Raw genomic sequence first — 27034 nt, 5'->3', positions numbered from 1 at the left:
TTTATTTTCTTTGTTAATTTTGCTGAGGATAACATTTAAACATTGAGTGTTTGTTACAGACAAGTGTCTGTTGCAATTATTTCAACAGAATGTCCCCAACATTTTAAACACCAGGTGGCACTGTGAAATCTTTCTTTTGGGTATTTTGTCTAAATGCAATGTAAATATGAAACATTCAGTAAGGTGTGGAGATTTTTTTTGATACTGTCGACTTGTACTGACAGAATGGATTAAACAGTAATAAATTCTTTAAAAATATGAGAAAATGAAAACAAGTGTACCTATATTTATATTCTACATTGTTTTTACATTTACTTTTGTTTTATTCCAGAATGATTGTAAAATGAATATAGTTCATAGTTGTTGCTGTTTTTCATTCAAAATGATTGCATACCCACAGTGTCAGATGCTTCATATCTATATGTACAACTACTTGCTAAGTCCATGCATAGTAACTTGCAGGTTGGCCAAACATGTTCCTTCACAGGTCTACATCTGTCAATTTGTGGAGACCTCATGACTTTCATAGGGTTTTCTTAGGCAAGGAATACTCAGAGGTGGTTTTGCCAGTTCCTTCCTCTGAAATATAGCCAACAGCACCTGGTATTCATTGGCAATCTCCCAGCCAAGTACTAACTAGGGTTGAGCCTGCTTAGCTTCCAAGTTCAGATGGGATCTGGTACCTTTAGTGTGTTTAGGCCAATTTCACAGCTGTATGGAAGTACATTTTGGCCTCAATCTATTGTTAAGTCAATGGTTTTAAGACTTTGGTCCTCCAGATGTCTTGGACAACAGCTCCCACAATTCCTGACTGCTGGCCATGCTTGCTGGAGTTTCTGGGATGTAAACTCTAAAACACCTGCAGGACCAGTTTGAGAACCATTGAGTTAAGCCCAACCAAAAGAGATCCATTCAATCAATGGTTAAGTAGTGAGTTAAAATATAAGTACATCCCACTGATTTAATGGGTCTACTCTAATGGGAAATACCAGCAGGATTTATACTATTGTTCTTTGCAAGGGGGGGGGGGGATATGGAATCCTACAGCTAAAACAGTGGGTCTAAATACCTAGAGGCACCAAATCCATTGTGAACTTGGAAGCTACAACTTTGGTTAGTACTTGGATGGAAGTTCGCCAATGAACAGCAGTTACTGTAGGCTGTATTTCAGATGAATGAACAGCCTAAGAAAACCCTATGAAATTCATGGGGTCACTATAAGCTGACAGGTGATATGAAGGCGCACACATACACAGCTAAAACAGCAGGAACGAAACAAAGAAGAAGATGAATTATGTAATCCTCTATGGTTTTGTCTTTTGCTCTACCTTTTTCCTGCCAGCACTTAGCAGTCTCTGTATTATCTTTCTCTTGGTAGAACGTTGTCTTGGCTTATTACCGTAGACTGCTGTGCACACAAAAACTATGTAAGTATTAAATAATAACAAAAAGTGATGAGATCACAATAGACATTGCTTTAAATAATATATCAGGCAGCAAAACATTCCTTCTTTTGACTTTCTGCCTCTGACAAAACAATTTGCATGCAGATGCTGCTCTATGACCAAACCCTATTAAAAGTTTATAGTCTATTTTCGAAAAGTATCTGTAAACTAAAGAAGAAAAAAGTAGTTATACACAATCTTTTCATTCAGTTTGTCTGAATTTAAAAATAATGAGCAACCTGGATATTTTCTTTACTTCCTGCCATTGAATAAGACTGTAGACTATTATTGCAATGTTATATTCTGTTTGCATTGGTAAAGATATAGGTGGATTGGTGGTTTTGGGGTTTTTGGTTTTTCTTTCAAATCCCATATCACCAGTCTCTTGTAGAGAAAACCTTGAAGACCATACTTGTCAAAGAGGGGTCATGTCTCAGGTAGCCACATGTTCCAGCAGGATTGACCTGGGTTCCTTGCACTCTATTCCCCCCGCCATACATTTACATACCACTCTCTCATCAATTTTATTTTCCATAATCCAGATCAAGATCATTTAAACTTTTCCCCAAATTTAATAACAGTAGCTATGTTCATCAGGATCACTGGGTAGGAAGGAGAAACCCTCTTCTCTAAAACAAAAGAACAGTTGCACCAATATATTTCTGTTTTCTTTCATTCCACATGCTTCTTAAAACAAAGGTCCAAAACACACTGCGGAAATAATCCAGTTTGAGACCGCTTTAATTGCCCTGGCCCAGTGCTAGAGAATCCTGGGGATTGTAGTTTATTGTGGCACCAGAGCTCTCTGACAGAGGAGGACAAATTTCTCACAAAACTACAGTTCCCAGAATTCTGTAGCATTGAGCCAGGGCAGATAAAGCAGTCTCAGACTGGATTATTTTTGCAGTGTGTTTTGGACAGCTTCTTAAGCAATCTAGTGTGGGGGAATGGCAGGGGTCTTTTCCTCAATGTTCCTGCGAGTAGCACTATATTTGTGTCTGCAATTGTTTCTTTCTTGGAAATTCATGGCAGAATGACAGCCAATAGCTTGCAAACTGATACTGTTCTAGCCCTATTCAGAATTTCATTGAAATGCTTCAAGAACTAAAGGATACAGGTAGTTAGGTGTGGACATAAAATCTGACCAAAGGCCTCCTCAACTTTGGGAAGACCAGTCGAGGCCAGCAGTTTCCCATAATCTCATCTACTTTGAGTGTTTGGCTAACATTTGGTATACCATACTATTAGAATTTATTGCTTGTCTTATATTTCTCTCTTTTAGGTTTCTAGAGTCCAACATAAGCAGATTAAGATCATATGAAAAACCTTGCTGGATCAGTCCAAAGGCATTTCCAGTCCTGTTTTCCACAGCAGTATATTGAGCCAACCAGCATTCTCCCACTCATGCTCTCCAAGCAAGTGGTACTGAGTATCATATTACCTTGTATATTGGTGGCAATCTAGTCATAGTCATTTATTGGGGGCTTAGGACAGTTTTAAAGAAGAGAGCTCAACAGTGGCATGTTGGCACATTTTACAAAACAATGACAAGACAATATGTTGCATTAAATCAGTCCTCATCTTCATGCTCCAACTGAAAGTGGTACCAATCTCAGGATCATGAAAGCAGTGGCAAAATAATGACAATTTAATTTCTGATTGATAATTCCTGAGGGGACTCAACAACATAGGAGTCTTGGTAGTCCAAGCACCCTGATCATTTAGGGGGGCTCATCCCCCTTACCTAGTTTTAGTGGGGCTTAAGCTTCCTTTGCCCCACCTATTGTAAGATCAGTAGTCACTATAGTTGGCATCCACTGGCAAGTGTATCATCTGTGAATCTGTCCAATCCAAAATTGGTGGTCACTGATACTATAGGGTGCACAACACCAAATTAAAATATAAATACAAGATAAAAATGTGGTAATAATTCACATATCCTCCAACATTTCACAAATGAGAACTAGGATATGTGTGGCCAAGTAACATCAGAGTGTGCCTAAGATTATAAAAGTTACTACTGAAAAAGAATGCACAGACTAGGGGAGGCTGCAGCAGTTTGCTTTTACCTCAACAATGGAGAAGAGCAACATTCTGCCTCTCCTTTCCTCCGTCCTGACTGCTGAGTAAATTGAGTACAAACTATTCTTGCACTCTGACTCAATTTGCAGCAATTGAAATATGCTGAGAACAAAGAGGGAAAGTCGGAGTAGAGAGGAACTGGGACAGTTTAAAAGCAGCTGAAAAGGCTGGATGACAGAGGATTAATCAGGACCATCCCTGCCAAATCAGGACCATTGGAGGATATGCATTCCTCACACAGGTGTTTGTCCACCCCTGTTTGTTTAAATTGGCTCCTTTTCTTCCCTTTTCAATTCTAAAACACTCCCTCCACTTTTTGTGACACAGTGTCCAGAACTGTATACACTATTTTCAAGCAGGGTCACACCACCACAGAGTCACTGTGGTCTTAGAGTGTGTCTACACAGGCAAATAAAATGGTCTCACCTAGTTTTCACAGCAAGCTGCTCAAATGACATACAGAATGAATGAGACAAAATCCGGATGTTTTCATTGTCTCAGGGCTTTAATCCAGAGGCAGAAAAGTGGAGATGTATCCTGGTTTTGAGCAGAAAATCTGGATATTTGTGCACATGTGTGGACTGTGCTCCTCAGTGACAGTGTGAGGCTGGGAGAAGGAGTTCAGAAATATCTACATTCATATGCATGGAGGGTGCAGAGAAAAACAACCCAGAGGAGCCACAGCTGTACGACCACATATATTGAGATTTACTGGACTGCGGTAAGTAATACAGGAGAACTGTTTGGACAGTTCTCCTGAACTACTTCAGTATATGTGGTTGCCATGAAGGTAAGCATATGGTCGCTGTGGATCATGGTACTCCGGATGTAATGCAGTTTTTCCTGTCAGTGTAGACACACTCTTTTTTTTATTTTTATTTTTATTTACAGTTCTACTATCCTTTCATTTCCCATTGATGTCAGACATATAATTTCCCCCTTTACACAAGCAAGAACTACACACTGGGATGACATTTTGGTTTTCTTTTCATCCAGCTGTCTACTACAACCCCAAGATCCCTTTTCTGGTCAGGTAGATGACTGAAATTGACATGCACAACCTCATGCACACACAATCACACAAACACAGACACACACACACAAGAGGACACCACCCAGAGGACTACACTTCCCTCATCTAGTAAAACCTTGGCTATTTAACTATGGGACAAGCTGGAACCCCCAATGAAGGACACCCAGCTTGTTGGGGGCAATTGGCTTAAAAACATTGTAAACTGCTTACGGAGTGCTAGTTCACTCATGTGCTGCATAGTACTTGCTGTTGCTATTGCTAAAAGCATGATTTAGGTTTATATGTTCCATGAAGGCTTGAGGTGCACATGCTCTCATGCTGCTCTTTGTTTTACAATAATATCAGAATCAGAAAATAAAATCAGAGTCAGACTTCACCAACATGTTGTGGAGCCATCAATCTATGGTGCTCTGGACCTATCTTGGGGAGGAGAGTGAGATAAGGGACCTCTGTCTTAGTAAGCAAAACAAATGTGGGGCTCTGAGAAGCATCATTCAAAGTTGTTCAAAGTCTTTGTTAAGATGAACTTCACACTGTAGAATAAGTGATTCTGAACAACATACAAATCTGCCCTAGAGTCTAACAGTTTTGATATGTTAAGATATCCAGTGGAAATGCCACAACTTTGCCTTATGGGAGTTATTTTAGAAGCACCAGCAAAACACAAAAGGAATGGGTTGCTGTATACAAAGAAATAGAGAGCAAGCTGGGCATTTGCTAGGTCTCCCCCCCCTCCTTCACACTTTAAGTTCTTCAGTGAAATGATTGATGATGACCTTTTTCTCCTATCAAGGCTACGAGATGACAGTGCTCTTTGTTCATAACCGAGTAAGATGGTTTTGAGATCTTTGAGGACCTTGAGGTGAGCTTACACAAGCATTTTAAATTGATTTTAAAGGGATTTACTTCCAGATCAGTAAGTTTAGGAGACCACAATCTTAATTTAAAATTGCAACTTTACAAACATCCCATAAAAATCTATGGGCATGATCAATAGCTGAAAGAGTTTTACGATATCTTGATTTAAATCACTATGTAACTTTCTTTAAAAACAAAAACAAAACAAACTCAAGATCTTGTACTTGGATGACAATATGAATTGTAATATTTTAGTTACTGAACACTGAAACAGATGAGGCCTACGCAGCACATTAATTTAAGAATAGGCAAAGACTGAGGCAAACTGTCCCTGTTCTAAAAGAGAGCGATAGTTGAGGCAAGGCTTTTTACTTCATTATTTCCAAACTGTAAGGTGCCACTGTGGCATAGTCTGCCTACCACATCATCTTCCAGGGGTTCTACATTTCCATACCCAAGTTTAGGGAACAATAGACTAGAACATATTATTTACCACTGCTTCTCCTAGGCTGTGTCTGCATGGGCCAAGTAACATGGCATCCTCCTGGCCATAGTCTGGACAATGCAGGGCCAAAACCCAAGTTCTAGTGCAAACTGTCCAGACAATATCCAGTCAGTTCAGCACTGAACCCATCATATAACCACCCCCTTAAAAAGATTTTTAAAAACTCACCTTTTGCTCTGGTTCTCTCAGAGCCCTCCAAAGCAACAGCAGATGGATGTTTGCACACATGCCCTATGGTGCCTCATGATCCATGTGCTGCTACCATGAGTCCCTCACTCTGAGGTCAGAACAAGGTGCTCAGCTATGTGATCATGGCTGGGTGTCTTGTTTTGATGTCAGAGTCAGTGACCGGTACCTGCAACACTGGCACCAGCGAGCACAGTAGAACACATGTATGAACAGCCATCTGCATTGTAATGGAGTGCCCAGGGTAATAGAGGGATGTCAGGGCGGATTCAAGGCCAGAATAGTCCACCCCTGTGGACTTGGTACTAGATGCATAGCATTAGATTGAGATGACAGCCCTTGGCCATGACTTATGTTACATTCCTATCCTCCTCAACACTAACTGTGCCCCATCAATCTATGGCAACAATTAATCATGTTTGCCTCTTTTCCCCTTGAACAACTCTATCAAGCTGTCCATTCTGAAGGAAGCAATGCTGATTCATCCTCCAACAAAAGCGTGTAGGTGGAAGATTGCCGTGGCAGCACAGAAATCATTTCAATTTATCTGAAGTAATAGTAAACAACTTCTTAAAAATTGATGTTCTCACCTGCCTGTTCATTAGGATGTAGATGATTGGGTTGCATACAGTACTGCTCTTTGCCAGGATAGATGGTATGACACTGGCTACAGGAGACACCAAGCCAGGCCTACCAAATGTTGCAAGAAGTGCTATAACTCCATAGGGCATCCAACAAATCAGGTAACAGATGACAGTTGTGATGACCATGAAGAGTACATGGAATTCTCTTTTCCGGGCGGAGGTTTTCCGGATTTTCCCAACCTGGTAAAAATTGCATAACATATTAATATGAAGAAATAAAACTGTTGTCTTTTATTAGAAAATCTGTATTATTATTATTAACCTTTATTTATGAAGCACTGTATACATAATAGCAGTATAAATGGTCAGGTTACAGTTTAAACTTGTCTTTCTTTCTAAGTTTAGTCCATTAACTTGTATGTTCTTTAAGATAAGGAAAACCATATTTAACACTGTATATTTTATGTTGCTTAAGTGCCATTGGCCATCATGGAATTTAAGCAGCCTGTGTTAAATCTTAATATTTTAAGATTTGCCCTTAACACAATGGTAGGCATTACAATACAGAGAATCTGTGATTTGTATCTCTTCACAGATCTGTAGGGCAAACAACTGCTTCAGTTCCTTTATACTACCACCAACTGGTATAGTATTGATATAAGAGGGAAGATTGAAGCCATTGTTGTGCATCTTTGTCAATGTGATTAGCAATAATATAGACAGACCTTGAACTGTAAACATGGAAGCCGTGAGACAATCTAAACAATGGTGCATGCACCTGCACACACAGGCCACACAGCCACTGCATGCACACCCCCATTGTTTCTTGTGGGGCACGAGCATACGCGCATTTTCCCTTGTGTGTGGGGGGGGGGGGGTGGAATGGATCCCCCGTATAAGGGGGATGACCTCAGTTTACACTTTTTTAAAATACCACATACATACATCTGCCAAATTTGTAGTAAAATATTGCAACCGGACAATGGATATGTGTGACCAGTGAGCCCCTGATTTGTGGCCTCCATGGCATTCCTGATGACACCGTCAGTAGCATCCATACCACCAAAATAGCAACAACTTTCTCCCTTTCTTTTCTGTCCCTTCTGGAAGGGAATTGAGCAAATACCAAAACGTGGGTATTCAGGTTCAAGGGAAGTATGTGATGCTATCCAACAGAAGGTGAATTCCTATTCTCTCATCTGCCATTTGACTGATCCCAGGCACTTCAATCTTATCTGTATCAAGCTTCAATTTGTTCATACCCATCCAGTCTGTTACTAACATCAAACACTAGGAGATATAATGGAGTATTCTGTGTATTTTTAACATCTGAATTACTCAAATGTATTGGATTTAGCCCAGCTCTGGCAGTAGCTAAAAATAGTTCATTAGAAGCACATTTTCACAGGTTGTAACGATAACCTACTTCCACTACAATATAAGGACAGATGGCCATTAACTTACCCCACATTAAATGCTACAGATAAATAATCTACTGTCTTCCAAAGCTCCTATATTTTCCATCTGCTTTTCATTCAGCTGTATTGCAATTCATTCCCAGCAGCCTTTATTTCTAGTTAACAGCAACAGTATTCCTATTTCTCTTTATTCTTCATTTGAAGGATAATCTTCAGACCTCTACTTGTTACTTGGGCCACAATCCAACCTAAAGTGGCTCACGCCAAAGGTATTAGCTGCTATTTTATATTATTATCAACAGACAGAGAGAAATAGAATGACAAGAGAGCATGGATGGATGGAGAATGGGGGAAGAAGAATGAGAATAAGGCCTGCGCTGATTCTGAATTGCTCAAGTCAAGGCGTTGGTTTTTACAGGGCAGGCTTATCTAAGAATCAGCTTGCCTCATTATGAACCAGCCCAGGCATTAAGATGGAAAGCTTACCTCAATTAACAAAGCCTCTGACAAAGAAGCTCCTTCTCACAAAGTCTGTTTATGCCTGCCCACTCTCCATTTTCTTCCTTGTCTTCCATTTAACTGGACTCTGTTTAGTGGCATTTGCACTTCAAGGATAGTGAAGGAGTGCTGGTGAAACACATACTTTCAGTGTCTGATGGCAGCATCTTATTTGCGATAAACAATGCAATAAAGCTGGAGCTGAGAAAGAATGGGATACTACTGGTGCTACTGTATCTGGGTGTACCCACCTACAACTGGGAAGGCAAATAATAACTGGCTCCCGAATCTCTTACTGAGCACGTGTGAACTGTTAATACACACGTAAGGTTGCCATAATTGTCCACAACACATGGCATACACTATGTTGTATTTAGTGTCTTCATATTTTCATATCTGGGGCCAACATGTTCTTAAGAGGTCATGATGACCTTTGGAACACCAGATGAGTTTCTCATAGGAGGGTGAAAAAGACTCAAGGCCATGTAAAGACCAGGTACTGCTGCAATCAAAGCTACATGAATGTAACAATTACTTCCTAACCTTTTTGCATTTCCTCTTGCACCAAGAGACAAAGATGGTCTTGTTGCACTAAAGCAACAACTTTCTCCCTAAAGCAGTAGTAAGCCAGCACTTACTACCTAGCCCCTGCCATGCTCCCAGCCAACTTCCCTATCATTTAACCCTGGGTTTGTTCTCATCCAATCAGTTTTTATAACCTTAAAGTTAAAGCTATTAACCAGAATTGAATACCATTGTCAATTACTGAGAATAACATCAGGTAGTTGTTACCTTGCAAGATTGCACATCCCCTGAGGTTAGGTTCTTATATGTAAATATTGGTCCTAAGACCATTGTGTGCACAGAAAGATTCTTCCACTCACTGCGTCTCCCTCAGATCCCAGTCTGAGCCACTTTCCACTTCCATAGTCTGTTCTTCAGACAGATAAAATTGCCCCTTTTAAACCCCTCAGTCCACTATCCAATTTCCATACTTCCCTTTTGGTTAGCTCAGAATGCTGTGTTTGTTTGAATTACTCTCGTGTGTTATTGCACTCTTGCATATTTCTAAATAAAATCTTAATTCACCCAAACTTGGAGTCCTCCTCAGGTGACACAGGTGCCAGTGATCCTAAAGCTACTCAGCATGCTTCAGTGAATTCTCCCAACACTGAAAGACAAGGTGACAGACTTGGTGAGGACTCCCTCCCCAGTCCCCCAACTTAGTTTGGGTAGCAGAACAGCAAAACAGATGTGTTTGCCTTACCAGCTACCTCCAGAATAAGATCTGTAAGTTTGCCTGTTGTGTGCCTTCAAGTCATTTCTGAGTTATGGTGACCCTAAGGCAACCCTATCACAGGGCTTTCTGGATCTGAGAGTGTGAAACGTGCCCAAGGTCACTCAGTGCAGTATTTGAACCCTAATTTCCAGAGTCATCATCCAGCGCTCAAACTATTACACCATTCTGGCTCTCAAGTTTGCATACAAAAATGGGTCACAAGTAAAATGGAAGCTGGTGAAAACATTAGGGTTCAACATGTTTTTATTTGATTATCCAAGGTTTACCTGGCCTAGTTGTTTCATTTCACATTTGAATATTGTTAGTTTTGGATAAAAAGTTTGTCTGACACATGTTGAACTCTTCTTTGTAGAAAAATAGTATCCCAACAATTATCATCCAGTTAGTCTGACATCAATAACAGGAAAGATTCTACAGCAGATTATTAAACAGAGAGTCTGTGAACATTTGGAAAGCAATGCCATTATCACAAAAAGTCAACATAGGTTTCTGAGAAACAAGTCATACCAGACTAATCTGATCTCCTTTTTTGATAAAATTACCAGCTTGGTAGACAATGGGAATGCTGTGGATGCAGCATATCTCGATTTCAGTAAGGCCTTTGACAAGGTCCTTCATGATGTTCTTGCAGACAAGTTAATAAAATGTGGGCTAGACAATGTGACTGTTAGGTGGATTTGTAATTGGTTAACTGGCCATACCTAAAGGGTGCTCAACAATGGCTCCTCTTCATCCTAGAGAGAAGTGACCAGTGGGGTGCCACCATTTCTGCCCTAGGCCCAGTGCTATTCAGCATCTTTATCAATGACTTGGATGAAGAAATAGAAGGCATGCTTATCAAATTTGCAGGTGACACCAAACACCAAATAACTAGGCGTACCTAATACCCCAGAGGACAGGATCAAAATTCAAGAAGACCTTAATAGATTAGAAAGCTGGGTCAAAGCTAACAAAATGAATTTCAACACAGAGAAATGTAAGATACTGCATTTAGAGCAGAAAAAAAAGAAAAGAAAAGAAAAGAAAGAAATGCATAGATATAGGATGGGGGACACCTGGCTGAATGAGACTGGGTGCAAAAGGGATTTAGGAGTCCTAGTAGTCCACAAGTTGAACATGGGTCAACAGTGTGATGCAGCAGCTAAAAAGGCCAATGCGATTTTAGGCTGCATCAATAAAAGTATAGTGTCTAGATCCAGGGAGGTAACAGTGCCACTCTATTCTGCTTTGGTCAGGCCTCACTTGGAATACTGTGTCCAGTTCTGGGCATCACAATTCAAAAATGATGTTGAGAAACTGGGGCATGTCCAAAGGAGAGCAACTAAAATGGTGAAGGGTCTGGAAACCATGCCCTATGAGGAACGACTTAGGGAGCTAGGTATGTTTAGCCTGGAAAAGAGGTGGTTAAGAGGTGATATGATAGCCCTGTTTAAATATTTGAAGGGGTGTCATAGTGAACATGGAGCAAGCTTGTTTTCTGCTGCTTCAGAGACCAAAACAGAACAATGGATGCAAGCTACAGGAAAAGATACTCCAACTCAACATTAGGAGGAACTTCCTGACAGTAAGGGCTGTTTGACAGTGGAACACTCTTCCATGGAGTGTAGTGGAGTCTCCTTCCTTGGAGGTCTTTAGGCAGAGGCTGGATGGCCATCTGTTGGGGATGCTTTGATTTAGATTTCCTGCATGGCAGGGAGTTGGACTAGACGGCCCTTGTGGTCTCTATGATTCTAAAATGATCATTTAGAACTTTTAGATAAAAGTCAAGTAAATAAATTCTCTGATATAGGTGAATTTTTCTCCAGCTTATTCATCATGAAAAGGAGAGCAAATTACTCTTCATTTTGTATTGATTTAACAACTAGATACTGTCTTCATACTTTTTTCCCTTTACAATTTAGGAATACATTTTCAATCTGCTTGGCAAAGGTCTTCCTACTGATCTTGTTTTTCTTGGCCTTAGGCTTTGTTTGCACCTCCATCCATATTTACAATCAAGTGTTTTTATATATTTTTTACCTCTGCCCGTCTTATAACAGCCACTTTAAAAAATGTATCTTGTTCATGAAAGACAGGGTTAGGCACTAACCATGCTTTCAAGGGTTTATTTTATTTTATTTGAAAATATATCTATCTTGACATGATTAGTTAGTGGTAGGGCCACCCAAACACAAGCACTAATGAAAAATTCATGATCACAAGAGGCTGCTAGTCTTTGACTATCTAGTCATTTAAAAACTTCTGGAGATGAAAAGATTGGGAGCAGAGGAAAGGAGAAAATGAAGCCCAGAGGAAGATGTGAAGTGCTACATCTCTGTGCTCTAAATAAAATATGGCAACTAGTCAAGCACAGATCTCTTTCTCAAACTCTCCAACAGTTCACAGATGAAATCCAGGGCACAATTAAGTGACCAAGCAATGCCTGTATCAGAATGTGCTCAAGACAGCAAAAGGTTTTATGGAGGAAGAACACACAAACCAGAAATGCTAAGGGAGATTGCTTTTGCCTCACTCTATAGGGAAATATACTTTTGATATCTGTGTGAATGAGGGAAATTCCATAGATGAAGCTTGTCATGTAAGCATACCTGTTGGAATTCCCTTTCGCCACATAACTTTTAAAGTTACAGAAACACTGTACTATTTTTCATAAGGCCACCCTAGCCTGGAAAGTAGAGGGTCACAGAAGACCTTCTGTGCTGTACAGCTTATCACTCATGGCTCTTAGCCAGTGAAGCAAAAACAGGAGAGATAAGGCAGTTAGATGCACAGAAATACACAGGATGTATTGCATTGTACTGTACACAACAAATTCATAGCTGGTTCCACTCCTCATGGTTCTTGCCTTTGGCTTCCATGGAAAGAGGAAGCCAAAAAGTATTGTATTTTCTGGCATATAAGACTACTTTTTAGCCCAGAAAAATTTTCTCAAAAGTCGGGGGTCGTCTTATATGCCGGGTGTCATTTTATAGGACTGAAAGTTCTGAGCCTGACTGGAAAATCTGCGGTCACCACATATGGTGGGGGGAGCTCAAAAACGTCAGCGGCCGCATACCCTCCGTATGTGGTGACCGTATGAAAGTAGCAAGGGCAGTGCTGTACAAGTAAGGTAGAAGAAAATCTTGGAGACAGGGAGGGTTGGGCAGGCAGGGAGAGCTGACCAATCCAAGCAGGCTTTGTATACAACAGGTTTTCCTGCTAAGTACCTGCATGTTATAAGCATTTGAATTAAAATTACCATATTGAAATCAAATCTGATGTTTTTTTAAAATTTTTATTTGGTGTGCGCTGGAAGAGGGGTAGTCTTATATAGCGAGTATATCCCAAACTCTATATTTTAATTGGAAAAGTTGGGGGTCGTCTTGTACGCCCAGTCATCTTATAAGCCAGAAAATATGGTAACTCTTGCTAACAGCCTGTAGGTTGGGTTGAAAAGCCTCACACCTATGCAGCCAAATAATCTTCTGGCTCCTGAATCAGTGTGTGGATAACACAACTGACTTTTTCACATGGGAGGAAAGCATTAATAAAATGTGATTAAAAGATGGTAATAGCGCAATTGGGAGAAAGATTATCATACCCCCGCATGCTTATCCTGTTTGTGTCCCATGCGTCAACTGTAATAGGCGCATCAGTGGATAATAATGTTATTACCCAATGATGCGTCCATTACACTTTGCGCATGGGACATGAGCAGGAAAAGTGCACAGGGGGTGTAATAATCTTCCTCCTGATTGCACTATTACCACGTTTTAATCATGTTTTATTAATGCTTGTCTCCTCCATGTGAAAGAGCCCAATGGTCCTTGTACACTGAAGTTGGCTATCACCAACCAGATTCAGAGAGGCTACTATATTAAGGGGCATTCCTTAGCTCAGGGGTAGGCAACCTGCGGCCCGCGGGCCGGATGCGGCCCGGCGAGGCCTTGGGACCGGCCCCTGCCTGGTCCTGCCGCTGATTGATTGCCGCCGGGGCCTTTGGCGTCTCGCGCGAGGGGCATGGTGGGTCAATTGTCTATAGAAGCCTCAGAAACATGCATTTATCTTAACATTTTTTAAAAAATTAGCAAATTTTTTCGCGTGTCCCCTATTTTTTATTTAAAAAGTGCCCTCCATTTGCAAATTTTGTCCTACATTTGCCCTGATTTATTTATTTATTTGATTTTTTAAAAAATTATTTAATTATTTATTTTTTGGCTTCGGCCCCCCAGTTGTCTGAGGGACAGCAACCCAGCCCCCAGCTCAAAAGGGTTGCCTACCCCTGCCTTAGCTACTCCATGTTTTAAGAGGCATTTTAAAGTGTTTTAAGCATTTTCCTTTTATATTTTTATCTGCTCTTATTTTAATTGTTATGTATTATATTTTAGTGTTAAATACAGTGGTACCCCGGGTTACGAAAGTAATCCGTTCCGCGGAGCCCTTCGTAACCCGAAATCTTTCGCAAGCCGAAATTGCCATAGGCGCTAGCGCTGGAAGCCGCGATTCCGTGTGAAAAAGCGCCGAAAAGCACCAAAAAATTTTTTCGTAACCCGAAAAAAAAAACGTAACCCGAAACAGTTTTTTCTAATGGATTTTTTTCGTAACCCGGAAATTTCGTAAGGCGGTGATTTCGTATCCCGGGGTACCACTGTACTTTGGAGTTTATCAGACAAGGGAAATTGGAAGTAAAATCCAATAGCAATCCGAACGCAATCATGGAGTTTAACGTTATTGCATGATAGACTACCACATGCAATGTCGGGCAATGGGAATTCAGTCCGAATGCAATCATGGGGTTTCACGTTATTGCGTGAGAGGTGATCACATGCAATTTCAGGCAATGGCTAGCTATTTTCAGGCAATGGGAAGACAGTTCAAATGCAATTTAAATTCATGTAAATTTGCTGAACTAGCAAATTCATGTGAATGCGTTCTGGCCCCACTTTCTTTTCATTCGAAATTAAGAGAAATTCCTCACATGTGATAAACTCCTTTGAGTATATCTCATGGAGACACAGGATATAAATGGTACAAAATAAACAGGCTGCATAAAGAAAATCATATATTGCAGAGAGACAAACTATGGGGTAAGTACTAGGATCTTTCCTGGACCTTCCTTCTGAAGTCCTGTTGCCGCATTCTTTTTACAGGATCACATGCGATTAAAGTAAAATTGATTCCATAACCCATCCCTGACCTGAATTCCTCTAGCATGAGATTGGTAAAAGGAACCCTCTTTTTTCCTGGTGACCAAAACAGAGATATCATACTGTACATGAATCTTTCATTCTTCTTAAAAAATAGTCTTAAGTCTAACAAGATTAAATGCCATCCAGGAAGCCTCTACTGCTGATTTTTAATCAACACCTAATTATCCAACTCCTCAAAATGGTAACACAAACACACTCTGAGATGGGGGGACTCCCTTCAAGTCACTCTGTTCAGTTAAAATTAAGAGTCAATTAAAATCCATACATCTAAAGAAGAAAACCAACCAATTAGCACTTTGCATTGACTAAAGATGAAAAACACTATGCTACAGAGAAAAATGGCTTCTGGTCAGCATCAATAAAAACACCACCTGGTGGTTTTATGAGCCCCTTCCTCCCAAAAAGTGCATCCAACCATGAGATTGCCTGCAATATTCCCAGAATGGTTGAACAGTTCAGACCTTGAATGGAAATTGTTAACTTTCTCTTTGCAGGTAAAAGACATTTATTTTCTCCATAAAAAAGACAGGAAGAGAAGTGTGCACAGCTCTGTATGGACTGAAAAACCCAAGGAAGCTGGAATAACATGAGCTGAAGCTTCCCTCCTGATGTCTCTTAATGCAGCAAACCCCAGCTGGTCACCTTGAGAGATACTATTATCAATATGCCTGTAGAGAATTTTCCATTATATTCCTATACATTTTTAAGTTTGTGGACTCACTAGAATCATGCATAACACAAATGGTATAGTAATAAGTATAACCCATTTGGAGATTCTTTGTGTAATTAACAAGCACTGAATACTTTCGATGAGGGATTACAAGTTTCCACAACTTCTGTAGATGTCAGTCTTTAAAATGAAAGAATAGGGGTGAGGCGTGAGAATTGCTTACTTTTGGGATATAGAATTCAAAAACCATCCTTGAATGGTTAAGTCCTTTAATCCAGACATCAAGATGTTTAGTCTACATGTTTCCTTGACCTACAAAAAGGACTTAACTCAGAACCAATATACAGATCATAGTATTGCCAAATCTAGAACCCATATACAGTCCATTGGATTGCTGATGCAGCTGTTAAGGCCAAACAAATACATTTTTGTTGCCTAAATCCTCTTTGGAGAGGGGTGAGATACCGAAGGAGGGAAACTGCAAAAACCTGAAGTACTGTGCCTGAACTGCTATCTATTTGAACGTATATATGAATGTGCTATTCAATGTCTTTATCAGTGTCCTGGATAGAATAGAGGGATGCTTATCAAATTTATGGAGTACCCTATGCATCATGTATAGGTCAGTCTTATGCATAAGTCAAGGGTAGGTTTTGGTGCCAAAAATCTGGACTTTAATATGAGCTGTGGAGAAGTCGAGAGTAAAACTGAAGAGCATGTAATCAAGGATGTAAAGGATGTCTTGCTCACTCTTCTTGCACCTTCCCAGCCCAGCAGCCCCCTCCAGAAGCAATCGGGCTAGGAAGAGGCTTGGGGAAGAAACATTTGCTCTTCTTGTGTCTCACCAGATGGGCTGCCCCCTCTGGAGGCAACTAGACTGGGAAGAGGCTCGGGGAGGAAGCATTCGCTCTTCTTACGTCTTACCAGCGCAGCTGCTCCCTCCAGAGGCTGGGAAAAGGCTTGGTGAGTGAATGCTCCCTCTTCCTGCCATACGTCGACCCAGGCTTTTTGGGTCAATTGTGTAGTATAAATTTTTCAACTTATATAGATGAGTAAATAGAGTAGCTAATATTGCAGAGAATATGATCAAAATGCAAAATGACATTAATAGATTAGGACACTGGGCCAAAATTAACAAAATGAGTTTCAATACAGAGAAATGTAAGGTACTGCAGAAAAAATGAAATGCATAGATATAGGATGGGGGACACTTGGATTAATGAGACTACATGTGAAAGGGATCTAGGAGTCCTACTAGAACACAAGTTGAGCATGAGTAAATAGTGTGATGTGGCAGCTAAAAAGGCCAATCAATACAAGTATAATGTCTAGATCAAGGGAAGTAATAGTGCCACTCCATTCTGCTTTGGTCAGGCGCACCTGGAATACTATGTCCAGTTCTGGGCAGCACAATTCAAAAAGGATATTGACACATTGGAGTGTGTCCAGAGGAGGGTGACCAAAATGGTGAAGCGTCTGGAAACCATGCCTTATGAGAAGAAATTTATGGAACTGGGTATGTTTAGCCTGGAGAAGAGAAGGGTAAGAGGTGATATGATAGCCCTGTTTAAATATTGAAGAGATGTCATACTGAGGATGGAGCAAGCTTGTTTTGTGTTGCTCCAGAGTAAGGAGCAATGGATTCAAACTACAGGAAAGAAATTCCAGCTCAACATTAGGAAGAATCTCCTGACAGTAAGAGCTGTTCGGCAGTGGAACACACTTCCGCAGAGAGTGGTGGAGTCTCCTTCTTTGGAGGTCATTAAACAGAGGCTGGATGGCTATCTGCCAGAAGTGCTTTCATTGTGAGTTCTGCATGACAGAAAGGGATTGGACTGGATGGCCCTTGTGGTCTCTTCCAACTCTATGAGTCTATGATTAAAAGTAAAATATTCTGTCAGTTCAGACACAATATTTCTAATCATGTGCAGAGTTTCAGAGCACCCTGCACTGAAGGAGGCTGCTAAGAATCCAAAATAAATTATGTGAACTCTTAACTACTACATCAGCAAAACAGTACAGGCCACTACTGTGTCCCTCTTGGCAAAAATCTGATTGCTATGTGTTGCATTGTGGGCATGCTTTGTATCCAGAATGCACTGCAGCTGTCCCTATATTTATTTATTTCTGACACCAACATCTCGATGTATAGAAAATAACCAAAGCAATTCCATCCAATGGGGTTCATGTGAGCCAGGATAATTCTTACTTCCACACAGAATCAAGCCAGAAAATTACAATACTAGTCCATAATTCTAGTTGGAAATCTTGTGGCCAGCCTCAGTCCCAGGTTATACTACTACAGCCATAGACAGAAACTCATTTTCATAGAGAATTATTTTCAGAATGTGGGGTAAACAGCTATGTCTCCAATCCTCACCCAACCATCTTGCCTTGGTTGGCGTGATCTGAACAAGACTTGGGATGAAATCAAGCTCCATAAATCTCAGGGCTGGAGCCTTAATCCTAGATATAGACTGAAAGAGACAAGTTGGTTGCATAAGCTTTTGTAGACTTGAGCATACCAGTTAGTCTCAAAGGTGCTATAATATCACTTTGAATCCTAGGCATATTATGTGAAATAAAGTCTCATTAAATTCAGTGAGAAATTATGTATGAATAACTTGCCTAGAGATGGAATGGAAGATTGCATGCCTATATATGGCTACTAGTGAGTCACGCTGGACTCAAGGCTAGCATATTTATTCAGCACAATCCAATTATAAAGGTTGAACATACTTTATTATCAGTGTACTGTGTTCCATGACTAAATGCTTCTTAACTCCCACATACAAAACTCTCCCCCCACCCCGAAGAATGGAGAAAACTCCCATATATTAAGAAGAAAAGTTGAATCTAGCTTTTCCACTGATATACACTAACTTTATATTGAGGGAACATTTATTTATTTATTTAATACTCTGTCTTTCTCCCAATACCTGACTCATAGTGGTTTACAACAGAAGGAAAAACAAAACAGATAAAACAATATAAAGTTAAAAAGTTAAAAACAATTTTACAACCAATTTAATGAGAACATGAATGCAAAACAGTTTTTAAAAAGTTTTTTTGTGGATTTTTGGGCTATGTGGCCATGTTCTTGAAGAGTTTATTCTTGACGTTTCTCCAGCAACTGTGGCTGGCATCATCAGAGAATATTGGCATAAAAGAGAACTGGAGATAGAGATGATAGATAGATAGATAGATAGATAGATAGATAGACAGTCACAAACAAACACTGTGTGACCCTGAGTCTGGAGGAAATTCCATGTTAATATTTGTATTGTGCTGTTGTTGATAGCAGGGCCTCAGGGTGGTAGGATATGAAAAGAGGATTAGTGTCTGCTAATTGGTGATCATTATCTGCTGGGAAAGCCCCTTCATTTGCATTTGCTGAGACCTCATTTTGCTATTCTTCAGGACTGGTAGCCAAACTTTGTTCACTTTAAGGGTTTCTTCTTTCTGGTTGAAATTATCCAGATGTTTATGGATTTCAATGGCTTCCCTGTGCATTCTGACCTAAAAGTTGTTGGCATGGTCCAAAATTTCAGTGTTATCAAACAGTATTTTATGCCCAGGATGGTTTATAACTTGTTCTGCTACTTCTGATTTTTCCGGCTGACTCAGTCTGCAGTGTCTGTCATGTTCCTTGATTCGTGTTTGTACACTGTGTTTAGTGGTCCCTATGTAGACTTGTCCACAGTTGCATGGTATCCGGTAAACTCCTGCGGCTGTGAGAGGGTCTCTCTTGTCCTTTGCTGAGTGCAGCATTTGCTAGATTTTCTTGGTTGGTTTGTATACCATTTGGATGTTGTGTTTCTTCACCAGTTTCCCTATTCTGCCTGTGACTCCTTTGATGTATGGTAAAAATACCCTCCCTTTGGGTGGTTGCTTGTCTTCACTCCTCTGGGTTTTTCTCGGTCTGGCAGCCCTTCTGATAGCTTAACTAGAATAACCATCAGCCTGTAGACCTCAGTCAACAACAGAACAATGCACAGATTAACATGAAATTCATCCAGACCCAGGGTCACATAGTGTGTGTGTATAAATATATACACATATATATACAGCTCTCTTCTAGGCCAGCATTCTCTGAAGATGCCATCCACAGATGCTGATGAAACGTCAGGAATAAACTCTTCTAGAACATGGCCATATAGCCCAAAAAACTCACAAAAAACTATGGATGCCAGCCATGAAAACCTTCGACTTCACAGTTTAAAAAAAAATTCAAAACACAATAAAAGATATTGGATGCCCATCAAAAATCCTGATGCCCAGACCAGTTAAAAGGTCATTGTTGATGTTGTGTGTCTTTAAGTCGTTTCCAATTGTTGTGACCCTAAGGTGAACAATCATTGGGTTTTCTTGGCAAGATTTGTTTAGAGGAGGTTTACTGTTGTCTTCCCCTGAGATTGAGAGACTGTGACTTGCCTAAGGTCACCCAGTGGGTTTTATGGCAGAGCTGTGAATCGAACCCTGGTCTCCAGAGTCATTGCCACTGAGGAGGCTCTCTCCCATGTCTTCAAGAGATGTGCCTATGAAATTAGTGGAAACAAGAGAAAGCCTTCCCCAGAGACAATGGCGGGATACAGACCGCCCCTTTGGGACGGCCTGCACCCGCCGCTTTCCCTGACAGATCGGGGCCTGAGCTGCCACAGCGGTAGCCCCAGAGGCCCTGATCCGCCACTTTCCCTGACGGATCGGGGCCTGAGCTGCCACAGTGGTAGCTCCAGAGGCCCTGATCTGCCACGTCGCTTCCCCGTGGCCTTGAAAGAGTTGTCCTTCGGGCTTCATGCCCCAAGGACACCCCAACAGCGGTGGGGAGACAGAGAAAGGGGCCGCTCAGCCTCTTTCCCTTCAGTATCACTGGCGCGGCCATGTAAAGGCTGCACTAGTGATAAGCGGTGCGAAAGGAACTCTGTTTTGGAGCTCGTTTTGGCACTGCTGAAAGGGCGTCACAAGCGCCCTTCAGCAGTGCCAGTATGAATTGGCTGCGCCGCGCTGTTTGGACACGACGTGGCCATTACGTAAAAATGGCGGCGCCCATGTAGACTGGGCGCCGCCATTTTGACATACTGAGTATGTACTAGGGTTAGGGAGCATCTGAAAAGGACAGTCCCAGGCAACCCTAGCACGAACTGAGTACGTGCTTTTTGGCCCATCTGTAGAGGGCCATAAAGACTAAGGTTTCCTCTGTCTACACTATTAACTTCCATAAGAGTTGAAATCCATTTTAGGGAGGGGGATCACATAAAAAATGTAGGCTAATAAGGTGGCCAAAATAAAGAGATTCAAAGAAAAATCTAATTCTCTACTCAAAATAAAACCAACATTACTGGATAATTATATTTATAATTTCTATTAACATACCGTGAGCTATAGATACAGAGGTGGAGCCAATGGGGTGTAGTAGCTTGAGCATTGGACTATGTTTCTGGAGACCAGGATTTGAATCTCTGCTCAGCCATGCAAACCACTGGGTGATCTTGGGCAAATCAGACACACCCAGCCTCAGAAGACCCATGACAGGGTTGTCATAAAGTTGCCATAAATTGGAAATGACTCAAAAGGACACAAAAACATCCACAGGGGTTCAGTTCTAGGACCCTCATGGAAGGCAAGATACATGGATGCTCAAGCCCCATATTATTCAATGATGGTTAAGTATGCATGGACATATCAGTTCATCTGCGTTCACACACCATCATTGAATAATAAGGAGCATGGCTATCTGCATACAGTCAAGTCTGCAGATCACCAGTCCATTCATATGGGAGGATCACTGTACAATAACTTTTATCCAGAGATTCCCTGAGACCTGAAAATTATTTCAAGGGTTTCTTCAGGGTAAATGGGTTGGAAAAGGGTGCCCCATATGATGCAACCTAGTTGTGCCTACAGAACCTCAGGAGCCAGGAAGCAATAAAATAATGCATCTTTACAGCTGGTCTGATTTCATTTGCTGAACTGCTTACTCAAGAGTCAACAGTAAAAGCAGGTAAGTTACCAGCAGCATAGCTGACTCTGCAAGAGTTCATTCTTAAGGCATGATATCCTGTAGATCCACCTAGAATATTTAATTTGCCTGAAGCAAATAAAAGTCAATTTGTGCCACAAATAAACTTGATCTGTGCATCTGCAAGGATACACAAACTACTAGTATGTCCCAGTGCTGTGGTTCCTGTCACAACAGATTCATTCTACCAACCTTCAGAAACAATAAAAAAAAATTATCAGTCTCTCAGTCTAGCAAGGATTGGTGGCCAAATGAGACCATACAAGGTACTCTACATTTAAGCAGATGCAATTTTGTGGTGCCTACCGTCCTCTCAGGATTCATATTTTCTCTCTAAGGGAAAGAAAGGATTTCCAGAATGCACCTAAGCAGATACCTCTAGCAGTGCATTCCTAGATTCTTTTTGACAGATAGAAAAACTACAACTCTCCAAAGAACATAAAATGAGTAATACAGAGATGTTTTTGAGGCAGCAAGTTGTTAAGATGGCAGATACTATTAGATACTCTGAGTGAAATATGCCAGATAAAAACAAACCCAGCATGAGTGTTTGCCACTTCAGGAATTGCAACTTTCAAGCTCTGCAAAAGTGAATGCTTCTGTTAAAACCAAAGGTCCATAAAAGGACATGAGATATTGAGAAGGTGAAGAACAGAAGGTCCAGAACTAAGTATTATCCTAAGGACTAAGCTAAATTCTAATTCTGCCACTCAGTATGAATTAGCAAGGACAAACACATTTCTTTGCTTGTAAGTTTGTGGCTATTTGTCCCATGTGATCATTCTTCTGTTCACTATAGCCTCCCTTAAATTCTGGTAAAAGTGCAAGAAGTACTTCATTGGATGATAACCAGCAGTTTACAGGTTAGATCAATGGAATATGGAACATAGATGGAAACATAAAGCCATCACAGATGGAGGGGACTGGTGGCGCAAAGGAGCCCTGGTGGCGCAGTGGGTAAATGCCTGTACTGCAGCCATTCACTCAAAACCACAAGGTTGCGAGTTCAAGACCAGCAAAAGGGCCCAAGCTCGACTCAGGCTTGCATCCTTCCGAGGTCGCTAAAATGAGTACCCAGACTGTTGGGGGCAAATTAGCTTACTTGCTAATTAGCTTACTTGCTGTTCACCGCTATGATCTTTGGAATAGCGGTATATAAATAAAACAAAATAAATAAAAATAAATAAATATGAAGCTAAAAAGCGGAATTAAAGCAGAATACAGGGGTACCCCGGGTTATGAAATTAATTCGTTCCGCCGCCGCTTTCGTAACCCGAAAATCTTCGTAAGGCGAAAAAGCCATAGGCGCTAATGGGGAAAAGCCGCGATTTCGTGCGAAATAGCGCCGAAAAGCACCAAAAAATTTTTCGTAACCCGAAATAACCTTCGTAACCCGGAACAGTTTTTTTAAATGGATTTTTTTCGTAACCCGGAAATTTCGTAAGGCGGCGCATTCGTATCCCGGGGTACCACTGTATGTCAAACCTTATCAAATGACATTGTAGCTGAGCTGCAAGTGGTTTGTCCTCCATCTGTGACTATCACATACCTTTTCGTTGATGTTCTTTCCCTGTCAATTGCTGCCAATATTGCTGCTGTAGCATTAGATTTGTGTCTGATAACATCTGGGTTGCAATTGCATTATTGGGCTGTCATGTGGTGTCAGCTTCCTTCTCCCTCTCACTCTCCACTCCCATCTGCTGTTCACAAGCAGACTGGTTTTTATAATGTTCTTTTCTTTTCTCCCACTCCCACTTAAATCTCATTGTCATAATGCCTCAATAGTGTAAAAAAAGAGTGAGGGGGAATGAAAGGCATGCTGGTAAAGCAATAGGGCAGGGAGACAGAGTTAAGAAGCATACTGAGAAAGATAGTCCCAGACCAGTAATGGCTGCTGCAGTGATTGCACACATGTGCAATAGGAACTGCTCCCAAACTGGTATGTACATGTCTCTTTTCCTTAATGTCATCATGACAATAATGGGGGCTTGTGTGATAATCTCTGTTATTGTTTTGTTATTTTGTGCATGAAAAATTAATGCATTTCACTCCCAAAGAATGAAGGCCAGTCTCTGGATGTTATCAGACAAGGGAAATTGGAAGTATAATCCAATGGCAATCCAAACACAATCATGGCATTTAACATTATTGCATGATAGACTACCATACGCAATTTCAGGCAATGGGAGGTCAGTCTGAATGCAATCATGGGGTACATGGCACTTTACAACAGAATAAAACATTTATCATTACACTAAAATATTTATAAATGTATGTAAAAAACTAAAATATAATATTAGACTACAGTATTAAAAATTTAATAGTAAAATACAATAGTAAACTATTGCATACATACACACACAAACTACATAATAAAACAGAACATTAATTTCAAATTCCAAAAGTTTTAGAAAACAAAAAAAGTTTTCTATTTGGATTTAAAAATGGCAAGAGAAGATACATTGCCTCATTTACTTTAATATTTTACCAGGAGATAAAGAGGCAATACTCTAAGAAAGCTAGAATAAACTTTTTAAATATTTAATGGAAAGTTTTCCCTGAGGAACAGTGGCATATGTGCAGAACCTACTATTCCCAGTGTGTATTGAACCTAGAGGTCCCTGACAGAGACTCATCCAGCAGTGAACATGTCCTGGCCCTGTAGTTGGTGAAAATGAAGGTGCTGGCTTCATACATCTGCTGAGGAGCAAAATTCGTATGCATTCAGCACAATAATCCTTTCCTTCCAGTCTTCAGAAATTCTATCTACAGATTCATTCATCCACTTAACTGGAAACAGAATAATAAAACTGTGGGAGTTAAAGAAAGTCCACCATCATCTGAAGCAGTCAATTCCACTTTCAAACAGCTCTTACACTCAGGAAGTTCTTCCTAATGTCACCTCAAGACCTTCTGCAAGTAAGCTCTGTGAATGTAATCCATTATTGTCATTATTGTGGTACAGTGGAGCAATAAGATACAGTATAAATAAGAGGTGATGTGGATGAGAAAATATAACTACTCTTTTCAGTTACATCATTTGTAAATCTGCTTGTTGGTGGCTTGAATTATTTTTCCTAGGCCATCTGAAAGTATTAAGATCTTTGATATCTGTGACTCTTAAGTCTCCTGGATAAAAGCTCTGCTCTATTACAGTACAATCCTAAGAATGTCTACCCAGAAGTAGATGAAAAGGCATGCACTCCCAGATTAGTGCCTATGGAATGGCATCCTTAAACAGAGTCCATCTAACAAGCTGTGTATCTTTGGGACCTAAATAATTGTAGTAAGTCTTCACTGTGAAGATTGCCAGTTCAGGATCATCCCAGGCCCTGAGATTTCTGAGCCAAACCCTGACAGCTAGGCATGCTTCCTGGTGATGTCATTAAGGTATGTATTAAGTCCTGCTGACGGATATTGACAGCTTCCTAAGCAAGGAATTTATCAAAATTACATGCAAAATGATGTAACTTCTTGATAATATTTCATGAAAGTACAAGAGGGGGTTAGTTTATGCTACTTTTTCAGATGGCTTCTTCATCAAAGCTCCAAACTAGTAATGTATAATCACTTCACCTACTGAAATACATGAGTAAAATTCTTCTGTCAAAATGGAAAATTGATTCTCTGTGGGAGCATCCCATTACAATCATTTCCCATTGAGTTTAATGGCTTTGGATGAACTCCTCTACTTTACAAAATTGGGACTTCAACTTGCAGAAACATGTATCATAGATCTTACTATGAAGAATCTTCTGATGTGGATAAATGGGATTTTATAATAAAGTGGTAGGACATTTAAGGCCATTGTTTCATTGAAAGATTGTATTCATTTCTTTGAAAGTTTTGCTAAAATACATTTAGTGCATGCTAGTCACCCTTTTCTATCTCATGTATAACTCATAATAGGTACACTGTGAGTGATGGAACCTGACTTATTTTTGTCATACATTATCTCTAATTTTGAGGGAGGTTTTTTTAAAGTACAGTTGATACTAAAAGCCTTCTGCAGCACACTGAAATATTTGGGCTTCAATTTCTCTTCTTGCTTCCTGCATTAAAGATGTTCCTGTGGCTCCATATTTCAGATGGCTAAGAAGGCCCTCTCTCTTAGTATTTTCCTGTATACTATGGGCACTGTAGGGTAATTTAAGTTTCCTAAGGCTTCAACCTTTCTGAAGGAAACAAAACATTTAAATATAAAAATTACCTTTTAGGGTGTATCTTTAAATGAGCAGAGTAGGAGAAATGTGCCTTTGTCTAACATACAGGCCTTTGTGATGCCCTCGTCATGTGCTAGGGTTGCCTGGGGGCGGAGCACCCATATGCCCCACAACCCTCGCATTTGATGAGGGCATAACAATGGCGGTGCCCTGTATACATGGGCGCCACCATTGTTATGTAAGCGCTGTGCAGCATCGGCATGGTGCCGCGTGGTGCTTACATACAGAGTGCGCCACTGGCACACTCGTTATACAGTCGCTGTGGGGTAAAAAAAACCTCGCTTTTCACAGGTTCTTTTTCCTCCACAGGGAAGCCACATGGTTTGGTGTCTGCGGCTTCCCTGCAGAGGAAAAACAGGCGCCAGCAGGCCTCCCTTTTTGGGAGGTCTGTACTATGTCAATAGTTTCCTAAGAATTGAGACTGACTCGAAACAACAAAAGTAGCTTGTAGTTCAAACAAAAGTTTACTAATGGCTTTAATCTATATTTACATAGAAGCTATATTCTAATCTAATTAGTGAATAATTCAGGTAAAATAAAATATTTATCTCACCATCTTTCCAAAGAAAGTTGAGAGAGGAAAAAGATGGAGGACCAACAGTTAAGTAGAAAATCTTTGAGAGAGAATGTTTGTTAGTCCCAACAGGGGATTGACCTAAATCACATGGTTAGTTTCAATTAAAGAGAGAGAGAGAGAGAGAGAGAAGTTTACATGCAGGAAATTGCTATTTACGTATTTAAGGAGGGGAAAAGAGAATGCAAAAATCTTCTAACAGGCACAAGGAATGGATAGCCCTCTATAATAAGTATACAAGCACTGTATAACTAGAAAAGTAGCCAAAACAATTACAGCTGCATTGCAGAGGAACTGAAGTTACATACAATCATTGCATTACAATCATAAATTAATTTAGTTGTTATTTGCCACAATTATTTGTTATGAAAAAGAAATTCACTAAGGTCAACTTAGGGCTTGGACAGACCCCTGGGCCCAAACTAGGGCTGCAGTAGGGCGGACCATTCA

At 40.5% G+C, this 27034-nt stretch overlaps 2 protein-coding genes across 4 annotated transcripts in view; one reads left to right on the top strand and one right to left on the bottom strand.

Annotated features, from left to right (window-relative positions):
• ST6GAL2 (ST6 beta-galactoside alpha-2,6-sialyltransferase 2) overlaps nucleotides 1–3397 on the top strand; it is a 106091-nt gene extending 102694 nt beyond the window's left edge. For both annotated transcript variants that reach the window (XM_042457939.1, XM_042457940.1), the window contains 2 exons: nucleotides 1379–1427; nucleotides 2728–3397. In XM_042457939.1, coding sequence (XP_042313873.1) covers nucleotides 1379–1427; nucleotides 2728–2766 — 88 coding nt within the window. In that variant the 3' untranslated portion in view covers nucleotides 2767–3397. The remainder of the gene's footprint in view (nucleotides 1–1378; nucleotides 1428–2727) is intronic.
• Nucleotides 1–27034, bottom strand: part of LOC121925606 (parapinopsin-like) — a 102612-nt gene that overhangs the window by 26261 nt on the left and 49317 nt on the right. For both annotated transcript variants that reach the window (XM_042457941.1, XM_042457942.1), the window contains exon 4: nucleotides 6700–6933. In XM_042457941.1, coding sequence (XP_042313875.1) covers nucleotides 6700–6933 — 234 coding nt within the window. The remainder of the gene's footprint in view (nucleotides 1–6699; nucleotides 6934–27034) is intronic.

Source organism: Sceloporus undulatus, chromosome 3 (assembly GCF_019175285.1).
Source record: "Sceloporus undulatus isolate JIND9_A2432 ecotype Alabama chromosome 3, SceUnd_v1.1, whole genome shotgun sequence".
Classification (NCBI taxonomy): domain Eukaryota; kingdom Metazoa; phylum Chordata; class Lepidosauria; order Squamata; family Phrynosomatidae; genus Sceloporus; species Sceloporus undulatus.
Note: the sequence above shows the minus strand (reverse complement) of the source record. Positions and strands in the feature narration are given on the sequence as shown.